Source organism: Mobula hypostoma, chromosome 14, assembly GCF_963921235.1.
Source record: "Mobula hypostoma chromosome 14, sMobHyp1.1, whole genome shotgun sequence".
Lineage (NCBI taxonomy): Eukaryota > Metazoa > Chordata > Chondrichthyes > Myliobatiformes > Myliobatidae > Mobula > Mobula hypostoma.
The window spans coordinates 29518470-29532622 of record NC_086110.1 but is presented as its reverse complement, the minus strand read 5'-3'; the positions used below and the strand labels follow the sequence as shown (position 1 = coordinate 29532622).

The 14153-nt window shown below is 39.6% G+C and overlaps 1 protein-coding gene across 4 annotated transcripts in view; it reads right to left on the bottom strand.

Annotated features, from left to right (window-relative positions):
• The window catches only part of tox3 (TOX high mobility group box family member 3), a 108691-nt gene that overhangs the window by 27968 nt on the left and 66570 nt on the right, over positions 1–14153 (bottom strand). For all 4 annotated transcript variants that reach the window (XM_063067440.1, XM_063067442.1, XM_063067443.1 and 1 more), the window contains exon 3: positions 2300–2551. In XM_063067440.1, the coding sequence (XP_062923510.1) occupies positions 2300–2551 (252 nt within the window). The remainder of the gene's footprint in view (positions 1–2299; positions 2552–14153) is intronic.

Here is a 14153-nt window from a genome sequence, read left to right as displayed (position 1 = left end):
CAGGTTGAGCTGGTGGTGAGGAAGGGGATTCCGGTAATGAAAGGGTTATCATAATGGGAACGTTTGATTACTCTGTGTCTGTACTCATTGGAACTTACAAGGATGCGGGGGGGGGGGGGGGAGAATCTCAATGAAACCTTTTGAATATTAAAAGGCCTAGATGTGGATGTGGAAAGGACGCTTCCTCATGGTGGGACAGTCTGGGACAAGAGCGCACAGCCTCATGATAGAGAGGTGTCCATTTAAAATAGAGATATGGAGAAATTTCTTTAGCCAGAGGGTGGTGAATTTGTGGAATTTTATTACCACAGGCAGCTGTGGAGGCCCGAACATTGGGTGCATTTAAGTCAGAGCTTAATTGGTTCTTGATTGGCCAAGGGATCAAAGGTTACAGGGAGTGGGGTTGAGGAAGGGGTGGGGGAGATAAACGGATCAGCTATGATTGAATGGCAGAGCAGGATTAATGGGCCAAAAGGCCTAATTCTGCTCCTATGTGTTATGGTCTTAATACTTGCAGCTGGTGCTGTCCACCGTTTTCTCACACCCTTGAAACATTGTCCAGTGTCTTGAACCATAATCATTTGCTTTATCAGTGTTACCTGTAGCACCCAAAGAACACAGCTAAGGATCTGATTTTTTTTTGCACAATAAGACATTAAGAATGCTGCATTTTTCAAGCAGCTGTATTCCATTTTACCTGAATGACTTCCACACAAGTCACCTGCTCCAACGTAAGCATTGGCTCTACACCTGCCACTAATCTTTTGCGTACTGGTTATGATTACATTCTGCAAACACTGAACAGACAGCTGAGAACACAAATGCATGGTATAGCTATAAACCGCTGCCGATCATGAGAAAGAAAATAAAACAGAGCTGGGCCACGTTCAAAAAACAAAGCCCAGACAAGATAAAAAGTTTAGCCTTGATATGAAAGAGCATTTGAAGGTTACAATGTTATACTGCTGAACTCATCAAGACAGACAAACTCATTTTCAAACCCACATCCCAACAGAAATGCAAAAGAATGGTGTCTAGAAATTTATCCCAGTCAGTAATGCTAGATGTGTCAGCACATCATTCTCTGCCTCCAAAATTCATTTGATTAATATCAATGGAACTAAGTTTAGTGTTGCTGAACTTTCAGGAAATGGAGGCAGAAGTCTTTATATTCATATCCCATTTGAAACTGCATGTTGGTTTTAATCATTCAAAATAAATTTGCAGTTTAAGTTCCTGAGCAATAGCTTGAATATCTTAATCCATCTTGTTCAATTTTTTTTAAACAGCAGCAGTAAAAGTGATCATGCTATAGTAAGAACCCATGTTGGCTGTTTCTGATGCACTTGTGTGACTATTTAAGACTCAAATTAATATTGTATTGCATGGCCCACTTAAGTAATCATAGATATTATGTTTCAATTTATTCCCACATTTTATCAGCTTGGAACTATAAAGTCATTGTATGTAATTATCTGTAGTGCGTTAATATCTCTTAAGGCAAATTTCTTGTAGCCATTTAAATAATTATTTAATATACAACTTAAAGATCAATCAACTTTTAAAAAAATATATAATTCATGATTTGGAATCTAATTGATTGCTTGGATTTAAAAAATACCTCACACAAAGGTATGAGAAAATCGTGAGTATTCCTCTGTGTTAACACTTTGCTTTCCTTTCATTAAGGCCTGAAATCATTGTTGGAGCTCTAACATTCATGAATGGGTTTTTTTTATAGTGAGTGTGGAGCATATCAGAGTTTAGCCAGAGCATGTGGCACATCAAAGCAACATAAACAGCATTGCTGGGCAACCATCAACTTTGAGAACCTTCCCCCTTTGTCCTTATCTAGAGTATTTTTGCCAGTGCCATCATTCTCATCACTACAGGATTGAGGTTAAGAAAGAACGAACATCAGACCTATGATCTCCCTGCTTTTTTATGGCTCATCAGTTTAACTCACCAAGCCACCAACTGGTCCCAAGGATGGACCATTTCAATTAATGTAAATTTTCTCAGTCACTACAAAGCAGAACAATTATTTCTACAGTTTATTGTTCTACGATCAGGAAGTTATTATTAAAAACTAACGGATTAACCAAACTGAATACTAAACAAAAGAGTTGTATTGAATAAGTCTAATTTGTGTATCAATAAATTGACTACAATTAATATTATGTATCATTACAATTTTTGACTTCAGCATTATTTTGAACCCCACATAAACCATGCCTAATCCCTGCTTCAAATATGAATGTCGTACATTCCATACAACTGTGTTTTAAGTTCCACCCACCACAGTCAAGCCATTGTTGAGCATTGTACCATCTTGGTCCATAATACTCCTGGATATTGTGATGGAAGGCAGGTCCAGGCTCTGTGGGGGAAAGTGAGGCGTGAATTCATTCTCTTGTGAGGACAGTGGATCATTAAGGCCTTGGAAAGCTGACACCATGTCTGTAAGTCCCAAGGTGGGCTCTGATTCTGGTGGAGGGGTTATGGGGGGAATCTCAAATTCTTCATCCCCAAGGCTCGGAGTGTGGAATGTCTGAAGAAAAAACAGATTGCAAACAATCAGTGTACAGTACAAACATAAACTATCAGGACTGAATTATGAAATGCTTCAAGTACATGTTTACATTTCCACTCTAAAGCATGATTATTAGTAAAAGTTCTGATGAACCAAAACTTAGTACAGTTCAGAATTTCACTCCAACTAAATGATATTGATCTGCTAAGAAGTGATTTACTTGGACAACTGAAATGCAGAGGATTCTTTATTTTCAGTTTTGTATAAGTGAAACAATCCCACAAAAACTTGGGTTATTAAAGCTTCTGAATGAAAAAGTGCGAAGCAAGCACCATTCCAATGGCTACCAAATCAGCTCAACGATTACATGAGCCATGTGTAGATTAATTCAATATACAGTACATCACTGACCTTACTCTGAAAGTTTACAAAATGGTCCTGTGAAATTTACTTCAATACTCTGATGATTGGTGACTCACCTTCTACCTACAGTGATTAGCAATGCTGATATACGGTTGCAGCTGTTCTTTATGCAACCAAATGTAACAGCTCCTTTGTCATGTCATACACTTACTAAGCCTGGTCACAAGTTCACTGCTAGTGAAAGCTGCTCGCTATTCATGAGGCACCAAAGCAAACAATGGTGCGATTCCATTAGAGGAAACCATGGCAATGTGCACTGGAGTTGATGTTATTGTGCGACTTTGCAAGAAATAAATGGGTCTAAATGATTAAACTTTTGAGAAGGGGGGGGAGTCACAAGGGAGTAGAGGCAGGGAATCACAGAGTTAAGTAGGAAGTTCTAGTACTGAAGAAGTGTACAGGGAAGGTAAATCTACAGAGATTTAAACAGAAGGATATAAATTTCAGCTCTTTGATAAAGCAAGAACACAAGTCAATTTAGGTCTTCAGAGACAAGAGATGCTGTTTGAATGACTCTGCCTAAACAGTAGACTTTTGGCTTAAACGAAATTTGTTGAATTTTCAAGATAACGGTTAGCAACATCAGCTGGGTAAGGGGACATTGGAATAATCAAAAGATTGGTTGCGCCTTGGGCATGTATGAGTATTTGAGTAGCAACCAAGACCAGGTACTGAAGAAGCTGAGGGCAGCAGTGAGAAGTGCCAAGAGGTTGACTTTGCAATGGACAACTTTCAATTTAGGAGTAACTGGACTTTTTTTTGAAATTCATTCTGTTTAGAATGAAAGCATCTCTGGCAAAACCAGCATTCCCTTAATACCCTTGATAAAGTGGCAGTGAACTATCTACTTGATCTACTGTAGTGCTTCTTGTCAAAGCATTGCCAGTTTTGCAGGAGTTAGACCTTCTGCTAATAATAAAAAACAAATTATGTAGTTCAAAGTGAAGTTGGTGAGCAAACTGGAGGAGAACCCATATTTTATGATACATGCTAGTGATATTAAACCTGGTTCTGGTTCCAATGGTGTTCAATCCATTCATCAAAATATTGTGGTCCTTCTGATGTGGGACATCGTACTTTTCTAGGCAATATATTAAGTGCAAATATTCACCGTCTTCAAACATAATCCACAATCGGAATACAATTACATTTACTGCTCACTGTGTTTGTGCACTTCTTCTAAACTATGAGCAATTCACAGTTAATGAAAATACTTATCTCCTCCTAAACATAATCACAACTCAAATTGTTAATGATAATACGAAATTAATAACACTGGAAAGTGTTAAAAATTCACTGATAACTGTTAGCACACAGGAGTCAGCTATCATTATGTCCCTTAAACCAAAATATGATAATGGAGTCAATGTGAGCGGCTAGAAATATCAGCACAGCATAGCTTCTATTAGTGTCACTTCAGATAAAAATAACTGCTTGGCTTGTTTAAGTCTGCATTTGAAAACATTTGTTTGTGATTAAAGTTTAATTGCTCCAAATTAATAATGTAGAGACAAGAGCGTGTACCTTAGACATTAGGCTCTGATGTTTTTTTTTGAAACAGCACAGATGGGTCTTGCTGATACATGGATGACAATTATTATTTTGTGAAATATTAGCATATTACAAATGTGCCTGTACCTAAATGAAATATTACATTTGGTTTAAGATCTGGAACCCAGAATGGCCCCGTAATCAGTATTAATCTGTCATTGAATCTATTTACTGCGATTGACTGGAGAGATTTTGAGACTGAACAGAATGTTACAGAGATAAATCATCTGACTGCTGTTGCAGATTAAAGCAAAATACCACAACCAATTAACATTTATTCAAAATTATATGCAGCTTAATTTCGAAACTTGGTGAAAAGGCATGCTTATAAAGCTGGTGGTAGTACTAATATGAGGTGGCAACACTTCAGTAGGTGTTCGGTCAGACTGTATCGAGCGATCAATTGTGTTGAGAACAAAGAGATCACAGGCAGCATGATGCCATGAACTGCAAACATGAAACCCAAGCAAATATAAGCCATTATGTGATTATGTTACTATACATTGTAAAACCTCAGAATAGCTTCACACAGTTTAAAGTCACTTTTTTATGCCCAGCAGAGGTACTGACAGAGATATCAATGTGTTCCACAAGAAAGTGCCAGTAAAGGTTATACAACTGATTCCTTGATTTTCCTGAGTGGGGCCAGTTATAAATGCCCCCCTCTCTCCCCCCCCCCCACCCTTTCGGTTTTCAGCATGGCCACACTTTGGGATTAAGGTTTTAATTATACCAACTCACCCAGCCCTGTCTCCTGGTACTTTTCCCTGAAATAGAAGGAGGTATAGCACAGCTCCCTTCACCTCCACTTTCAGAACCAGCTGTGGAAATAAACAGCCCTTCAAGGTGAGGCAGATGTTCTCCTCCTACCAAGCAATTGGTGCTTGTGATGTTGCCTTCACTACTTTGGTGAAACCAACTGTACACAAGGTGACTGTTTTGTGGAGCACCTGGATACTATCCACAAAACCCATCTTGAGCTTCCAGTTGCGTGCCCTTTCAACTATCCTTCCCACACTCACATTGCCCTATCCATTCTGTTGGAGATCCAATGGAAATTAGGAAAACAACATCTCATGTTCTACTACAGTACACAGAACAGTACAGCACAGTACAGGCCATTAAACCCATAATGTTATGCTGACTGTTTAACCTACTCCAAGGTCAATCTAATCTTTCCCTGTCACATAGCTCTCCATTTTGCTTTCGTGTGCCGACCCAAGGGTCTCTTAAGTGCCCTAATCTATATGTCTCTACCACCAGCCCTGGCAGGGCGTCCCACACACCTACCATTCTCAGCGTAAGAAATCTACCTATAATATCCCCTCTACACTTTCCTCCAAACTCTGCTCATATTAGCCATTTCTGCCCTGGGGAGAAAAGTCTCGCTATCCAGGCTATCTGTACCTCTTACCACCTTTTACACCTCTATCAAGTTATTTCTCATCCTCCTCCTCTCCAAATAAAAAAAACCCTAGCTTGCTCAACCAGTCCTCAAAGGGTGTGTTCTCTAATCCAGACAGCATCCTGATATATCTTCTCCAAAAATGAGGCAACCAGAACACCAAGAGTGGACCAGCCAGACTTTCTGAGAGCTGCATCATTATCTTATGGTTCTTGAACTCAATTGCCCAACTAATGAAGGCCAACACACCATACACCTTCTTAACCACCCACCTTCCACTGCAACTTTTATCAACTTCCACTCCAACTTTTGAGGGATATATGAAAGTGACCCCCAAGATCTCGCTGTACCTCCACACTGCTATGAATCCCCCCCCACTAATTAACCTTGTATTTGCCTTCAAGTTCAACCTTCCAAAGTGAATCACTTCACACTTCTGTGGATTGCCACTTCTCTGCCCAGCTCTGCTTCAATGGGTGTTCTTTTGGTAGCCTACGGCAACCTTCTACACTATCCACAATACTACCAACCTTCCATGTCATCTGCAAACTTACTAACCCACCCTTTCACTTCCTCATTTAAATTCTTTAGAACAAACAGAAAGAGCAGGGGTCTGAGAACAGACTCCTATAGAACAACACTGGTCACCGAACTCCAAGCGGATTCCACTCTACTGTCACTCTCTACCTTCTGAGTACAAGCTACACAGTGAATCCGCATAGCCAAGTTTCCCTAGAAACTAGGCCTCTTGACGTTCTAAATTAACCTACCATGGGGAAACTTGCCAAATGCCTTACTAAAATCCATATACACAACATCCACTGGTACACCTTCATCAATATGGTTTGTCACTTCCCCAAAGTCGTCAATCAGGCTTGTGAAGCACAATCTACACCTTACAAAGCTAGGGTGACTATCCCTAAGCAACTTGCAAACCAATTTTTCAATATCAATTTTTAATTCAGGGAACCCACAACCCCTGTTCACCTCCCCCACACACATATCCTTACACCTAGTTTTCTTCTTCTTTTGTTCACCTCATATTCCGTTCCCCTTCCAATCTGGTTCCATCTCCACTTATCACCTGCCAGTCTTTCTCCCATCCTTTTGCCCCAAATGCTTCCATACACTCATCATCCCCTCTGCATCTGGTTCCACTTACCAGCAACCATCCTCTATCCTACAACCAACCTTTACACACCCACCCCCCACACGTTCAGGCAATCTTTTATATTCCCTCTCAGTTCATATATTCTGCCAATATTTCGTACTCCCTCCCAGTCCCAATGAAGGTCTTGACCTGCAACTTCGACTTGCACCTTTTGTCTCTGCAGATGCTGCTTGGCTTGTAGAGTCCTTCCAGTGTTCTGTTTCTGATCCACTCAGGAAATTGACTTTCAATCCGACATGCCAAGATCGTGTTGGAGTCTGATGGCAAGGTAAGGGCTGAGTAGTCATATAGTGTAACAACTGGATGACACAATGGACCAGTTAAAATACCACCCACAAAACTCCTCTGCGAGACTTTGACAACTGGAAAAGCATTTGCCTCAAGGTTATTAAGCAAAATAAAATTTCATGTGAAAAGCACACTTCTTTTCCATTCCTCTCGGTGGCCTTACTTATATCGGTATCCAAATGGATGGAAACTTTGATCCTATGCAAAATCTAACTTAGCACAGGATCTGTGAACTGGTTCTCCTGAGTAAATGCTGGGAAGTCTCAACAGGTTCCTGCTCCACTGCTACATTAGGTGGTGAATCCACCGGTGAAACTTCAGGATAACCACATTTGCCCAGCAGATCGTAAGAATTATCAACACTTGCTGCCACCAACATTTTCAATACCATATCAGGTTTCCCAACATATACTCTTCAGCTAACAATATAATAAATACTAATTAAAGAGATTTTATTGAATATCTTGGAAACAATAAGTAAGGGAGCATTAGATTATCAGAGACCTTATAACCTTCATTATTGCTTTGGGATCTGTAACAGAAGAATATGAATATTGCAATTTCTGCTCATCTTGAGATATATTACTACAAATCCATCCTCTAATCTGTTCATTGAACTGTAGGAATAAGCAAGGCTGATTTTACAACTTGATTCCAAATTGTGTCCACGCATTTAATAGGAAAACTAATTGGTTTCCACATAGTCTAAAACACAAAATAACGTCTGTATCCCATGGCAAAGTCATAATATAATGGCAATGGTCTGGATTCCAATTTACAAATCAGAGGTTTTAGATACTCTATGATGGCATCACAGTGTTAAATACGCCAATCTACAGCCTTTCCAACATACTATTGATAAACAACTATCAAAAAATAATTGACAATATTAATATGAGAACTATCACCATGCTAGGAATTATTAACTACCCCATGTAAGGTTTGATGTAAAATTTAGTTTCTTATTCTGTAGTCAATTCCAAAATTTGTTTGAAAAAAAAATCAAACCCAGTTTGTCATGCTTAAAGACACCATTGGGACACATATGGTCCTCTGTCTCTGGAGTTTATCCCACCACGTGCTGCTTCAACTCTAGGGATGTTGCACCATGCAAACAGCTTGCACCCTTTACTCCATTCTATTACGCACACCTGGTTTCAGCTACACAGCCTCAAACTGTCTTTCTTTTTCTCCAACTCACAATACATGCAGTGCATTCAGAAGAGACTCTCATCCACACTTAGCTTACTAATAGCCACTCATGAAAGCTTGCCCTCTAACAGAAGACGGAATATCGCACTCTAGAAATTGCATAGATTTTAAAAAGCATATTAAAACAACACAAGGTTTGAGGACTGATTGAAGGAATAGGCTCTAAATTCCCAGGAATGATGTAACTTCCCTTGTAAGCCGCCTTCTCTCTGGAAGGTACTCATGATTCACCAATGGGGATGTTGTTATTGAGACAGCCCACAGTTAAATATACGACTTTCAAAAACCAACCACTATAAGCACTGAAAATCAGGAACAGTCAATCCATTATATTTTGCATGTAGATTGGAATAAAAAAAAACCTGCAACAATTTCTACTGAGCTTTGTGCAGTCCAGATTAATCTCCATCAGCAATGGACAGGAGCCAGATTAGGTTGTCTAACCAGGATACTCCAACCAATTGCGAGCACTGTGTGCAGTTCTGTCACCTACCTACAGGAAAGATATTAATAAGATTGAAAGAGTACACAGCAAATTTGCAAGGATGTTACTGGGAAAGGTTGAATAAGTTAAGACTTTATTCTTTGAATCATAGAAGAATAAGGGGAGATTTGAGAGAAGTATGCAAATCATGAGCGGTATAGATGGCATTTATGGGCTCCATCCCCCCGCCCCTGCACTGAGGTTGGGTGAGGCTAGTTTGGATAAGTACATGGATGGGGAGGCTATGGAGGGCTATGGTCCAGGTTTCCGTCAATGCAACTAGGCAGAATAACAGTTTGGCATGGACTAGATGGGGTGAAGACTCTGCCTCTATGACTAGACTTGTTGACTTCTAAATGGCTATTTCTCTCAGTAAATTTTAATTTAAAAACTGGGACAAATTCATTGCATTTATTTTATTTTTTCTCTACAATTCAAGGACAAACATTGGTTCAAAAGGCAAAAATCTAACTTTTAGTCCTCATTAACTGAGCAATATTGACACAGCATATACGAACTACAAGATATCAGTTGAATGATTTACACTCTGTTCATTGTGACCTTATATATGACTTGTTCCATACAATGAACGCACATTCAACTGGCAAATGGCACCATTAAACTTGCCTTGAAATTGTAAGTAGTAATTGCTTAACTGCATGAGAAAGCAACAATGCTTTCTTGACTATTTTAAAATAATACACATTTTCTTCAGTATTCTTATGAATTTGGTTGAAACTTTGGAAACAGACAAATTAGTGGCACTTTGCAGTCTTTAAATTACTGCAGGTATTGTGACATAAACGTCAATAAATAATCATTTGTTGATTACTTTAATCAAACATTTGTCATTTCAGTGATTAACAGTGGATCACAGGAGACATCAGTGTTCCTTAACTGGCATTTAAATGATAAGCTGAAATGTACTACCATTTCCGCTACTTCATGTGTGAACCTTAAGATTTGCTAATTGAAATAAAGTATAGTCTTCCAACACAAGGAAGGGGTTCACAGGTTTAAAACACCTAGGGAAAATTATATGAACTAAAGAACCAGAAACTTCTACTGACTTAAAAGATATTGATGAGTAGTATTAGATGGAAGATATCAGACATCATGATTTTTCCATGCTGCACTCAACGGTTTGATAGAGGAAGCAAAGAGATGAAGATTATTACTTACAAAATGATGTTTTGTTGTATTTCTCAAATCACACAGTTAATCTGTTAGAGGGCAAGGTAAGTGAGGATGTTAGTATCTTCTGAATATACTGCACATACTGAGAGCTGAAGAAGAAACTTCCTCACAACCTACAAGATTGTGAGGAAAACTGCTTGGTCCTTAAGTAGAAGATGTAATCACAGTGAGAAACGGCAAGAATCCAGACTCATTGATCTGGATTGAGTGAACCAAAACATTCAATGTGCTCAGTGTCAGTGAGTACATTGTCTTCACCACTCCTTAACAACCTCTGTTAATCAGGACCCCTACCTACATCGGCTCATCTCCCATGTACTGAGCACTCCAAGTCTCACAGCTTCTACTAAATGGGATTTTTAACCAAGGCTGGTCCTCACTCACCTATTCATATATTTGGCTTTCTCTGTCTTTTTCAATTCCTTGGTGTTACTTTGTTGAATTATGATATTTTCCAGTTAGAATTACAGCTTTACTTGATAATGTTGCAAGCTTTTTTTGCTTATATTAATATTGTCTTTATCTTGCCTTGATAGGCACGTCTGGACCATGTTTTCTAATGTGTTTTTTTTTTGCCTCAAAAGGGGATATCACTTTTAAACGTAACATAAAATTCTTCCACATTATGAAGTTGGAGAAGTCCACATACATCTTGCTTAGGACGAGCAACTCCACAAGCACACTTGTTGGCCAAACTAGTATTAGTCGCTGGCTGGACAAGCGACTACCACTGTAGTATTAGATGCCACACAGCCGAAACTCCAGTTGCCACTTAACAGGCTCAGCTTATCATCGCGTAAGCTCAGAAAGTTGCTATCATATATTTCACTCTGGTTCTTGTATAATTTGACAGCTCTCTAAAATTTCAGCTGTTTTGCAACAACACTCTCAAAATGACTTCCAACTTCATATGCACCGCTAATGGTGTACAGATACGTCAAGAGCCATGTCAAGAGTTATTTTAACAATTTCAGCATCCCAAAACTGCATGCTGCACAACAAAGCTTTCCTCCCATAATATCCCACACTATAAATGAACATAGTTGAGAAGCTGAACATCAGAAGAGCTGGTTAAAGAGGAGGTTTGACAAATGTGTATTAACATGAATGATGATCAACAATGCAGTTTGTTCACAATGCTGATATATGGTATGGGCACCTCTGACTCCAAGCCACAACTACTGTTCCTTCACAATTTAAAATGCACTAAGCACCGCTGCTAAATCCTACAGTTAATCACAGGTTTGATTATTATTAGATCAATTTTCTAATTTGGAGACAAAACCAAGGATCCTGAGCCTTCACACCTCCCCGCTATTAAAACCATAGTATTAGTGTTCCTTAGCAAAATTCAATGTGGCAACAGTTGTTTGTTAATATTTCTACGAATTCTCCTTCCCATCCCATGCCTTTCCCTTTCTCTCTGAAAGTTCTTAACTCTTAACTGGTGCCAAATTCCAACAAAACGTCCAGCATTTTTTTTCCTCAGTCAACATGAGCATTCTAAAAATCACACTCAACAGTGTCTCTTTCCACTTTGACTGCAGTCAACTTCAAAAGGTTGTGTCCGTGCTTTCTCAAGCTGCCGTACATGAGCACATTCAGGCAGGGTTGTTAGATGGTGAACCAGAGGTGGAATGATCATTTCCAGCCAAACCTCAGCACAACAAGGCCACCTGTAGTTCTCCAACTTTGATCCCTGCTGGCAGAAATCAGTACGGTGCTACAAGGCTCAGCTACTCTGAAACTCAATGAAACACTGGTAAATCCCACAACTGTTTAATTCAATGATGTCTGAAGGTACACATACTTAATTTGTAGATTGTAGATTATGACTAGTGTTCCTATTACTGTGTTATAATTAAAAGTAATTTGTAGTAATGATGTTTTGTTATATTTCTCAAGTACAAATTATTACCCAGTGGAGTACACATAAAACCTGAACCCACTGGCAATGTTGTTCTATGAAGAACAATTAATTGCCCAATAAATGTAATGATATCAAGCTCTAGTTACTGCAATCCTCCAGTTACAAAAACTGATCCTACCTGAACCCAAGGAAAAGAACTGGGTATTCTGCAGACCCAGTCAAAGGTACTCAAGTGACAATGAGTGGGACTTATGCTGATGCCCTTGGCCTTTACTTCAAATCCATGAATGGCGTCAACAGAGCCTTGGGACTTGGGCTGGCTGCTGTAGTGATGTGTAACTCTGTCTGCCTTGCTACAGAATGAGAATTCAGGAGAGCATTCTGCCACTCCTAGAGCCAGCTCACACCAGGTCAAAGCAATGCCAAATAAAACTGGCTACAAAATATCAAAAAGGAAAAGATGTGGAGTCTTAAACAAACATTCGGCAATGGTTAAATGAACAGCAGCCAGGAATGCTTTTGTTAGTGATGTTAGAGCCCAAGCTTACGGTTTATGCTCAACCTGAATTGATTTGGAAGATCCGTAGAATATTTAAATTCAGAGATCTTTACGGAAAGCGGCAAATCCTGGTAAAATGTACCCAAAAGACTCAACAGCTGCCTACCTGCAGAACCACAGGGTCAGATTGCCTACTCCTTTGCTAGAAGCGTGGTGGTTGACGCCTCTGGAAGTTGGCAACATGTACCAAATCAGCCAGTCCTTGGAATCAAAATCAAGTACTTAAAGGATTTCTCAGGGTATCTGCAGATCTGGACTATAGGAACACTACAAAGGGAAAGGAGAATAAAACTATGCAACTAAAACATGAGGCACCTGCAATCTAGTCCATATGATGTAATGATCCCTTTTCACCTCTGGAAGTGCATTAGGTGAAATAAATTCAGATCCCTTTCAAATCAGTAAAGATTTCATTGAAATAAGTCATAACTGATCTGAACTTCAATTGCACTTGAACCACAGTTCCTGTGGCATTCAGCCGCTAGTCTGGAAAACTTCAACTTTCATTCCCATTCCCAAGGAAGAAAGACCATATTTATACATTTCCATGGAAAAAGGGTGATCTCACCACAGGTTGTTTTCTGCGCCCCCCCCCCACCCACCACCAACATGATTCTCAATTTTTTGTAAGTGAAATCATGCAAGCAAGAGAGAATTTGGGTTGCTGAGTATTTGGACCAGTTTTCAGAAGGTAGTTGGTGGACGTGAATAATAAAACATCTGACGAATTGTTAAATTTGTCAGGAAACTTGCTTCCAGCATCAAGGCATTTGGAGAATTCTGGCACGTTCTTTTACAGGGTGGAAGTGAGAGTATTCACTGTCCATGGGTCTAACCATGATTCAGTAAATTATGGCCAATGTAGTAGCTTCCATTGCTGCACAACTGCAACCAACCAACATTTGCAAGCTCAAACTTCTGCTTTGTATCATTGATTTTTCCAAAACAGAGAAGTACCATCAGGGCTGGGAGGTACAAAATTGCAGAAGAATGGAGAGTTGGGGCTACAGTTCCTCGAAGGGGTTCTTCACATAGAATTTATGCAGAAGCAAATGTGCTACGCTTCCATTTTATACACCTCCTCCTCAGCTGCTCGCCATACACGGCCTGTGGCAACAGCTGTGAATTCACACTGTTGAGGTTGTGCAGATCACCGCAAACCCAAAAGCTCACCATGTCAGGTGGTGCAAATTCCTGTCGCAGGTAGTGGAGGCTTTGTCACAACAGATTGCTCAAATCCAGTGGTTTTCATTGTATGAACAATGCCAAGTGTGAATGGGTTAAACATCAAAGTTGGTGGATAACCCTAAATGATCAGTGGTCACCTTTTGGTTGCTGCTGTGGTTCAAAGGCAGCTGGCTCCATAGACCATCACAGAATAAAAGGCATCATGACTAAAGATGGAAACAGTGGGCGTTATTCTGAATGATTCACTGTTCGTGTTCCGTCACAACCTCAAC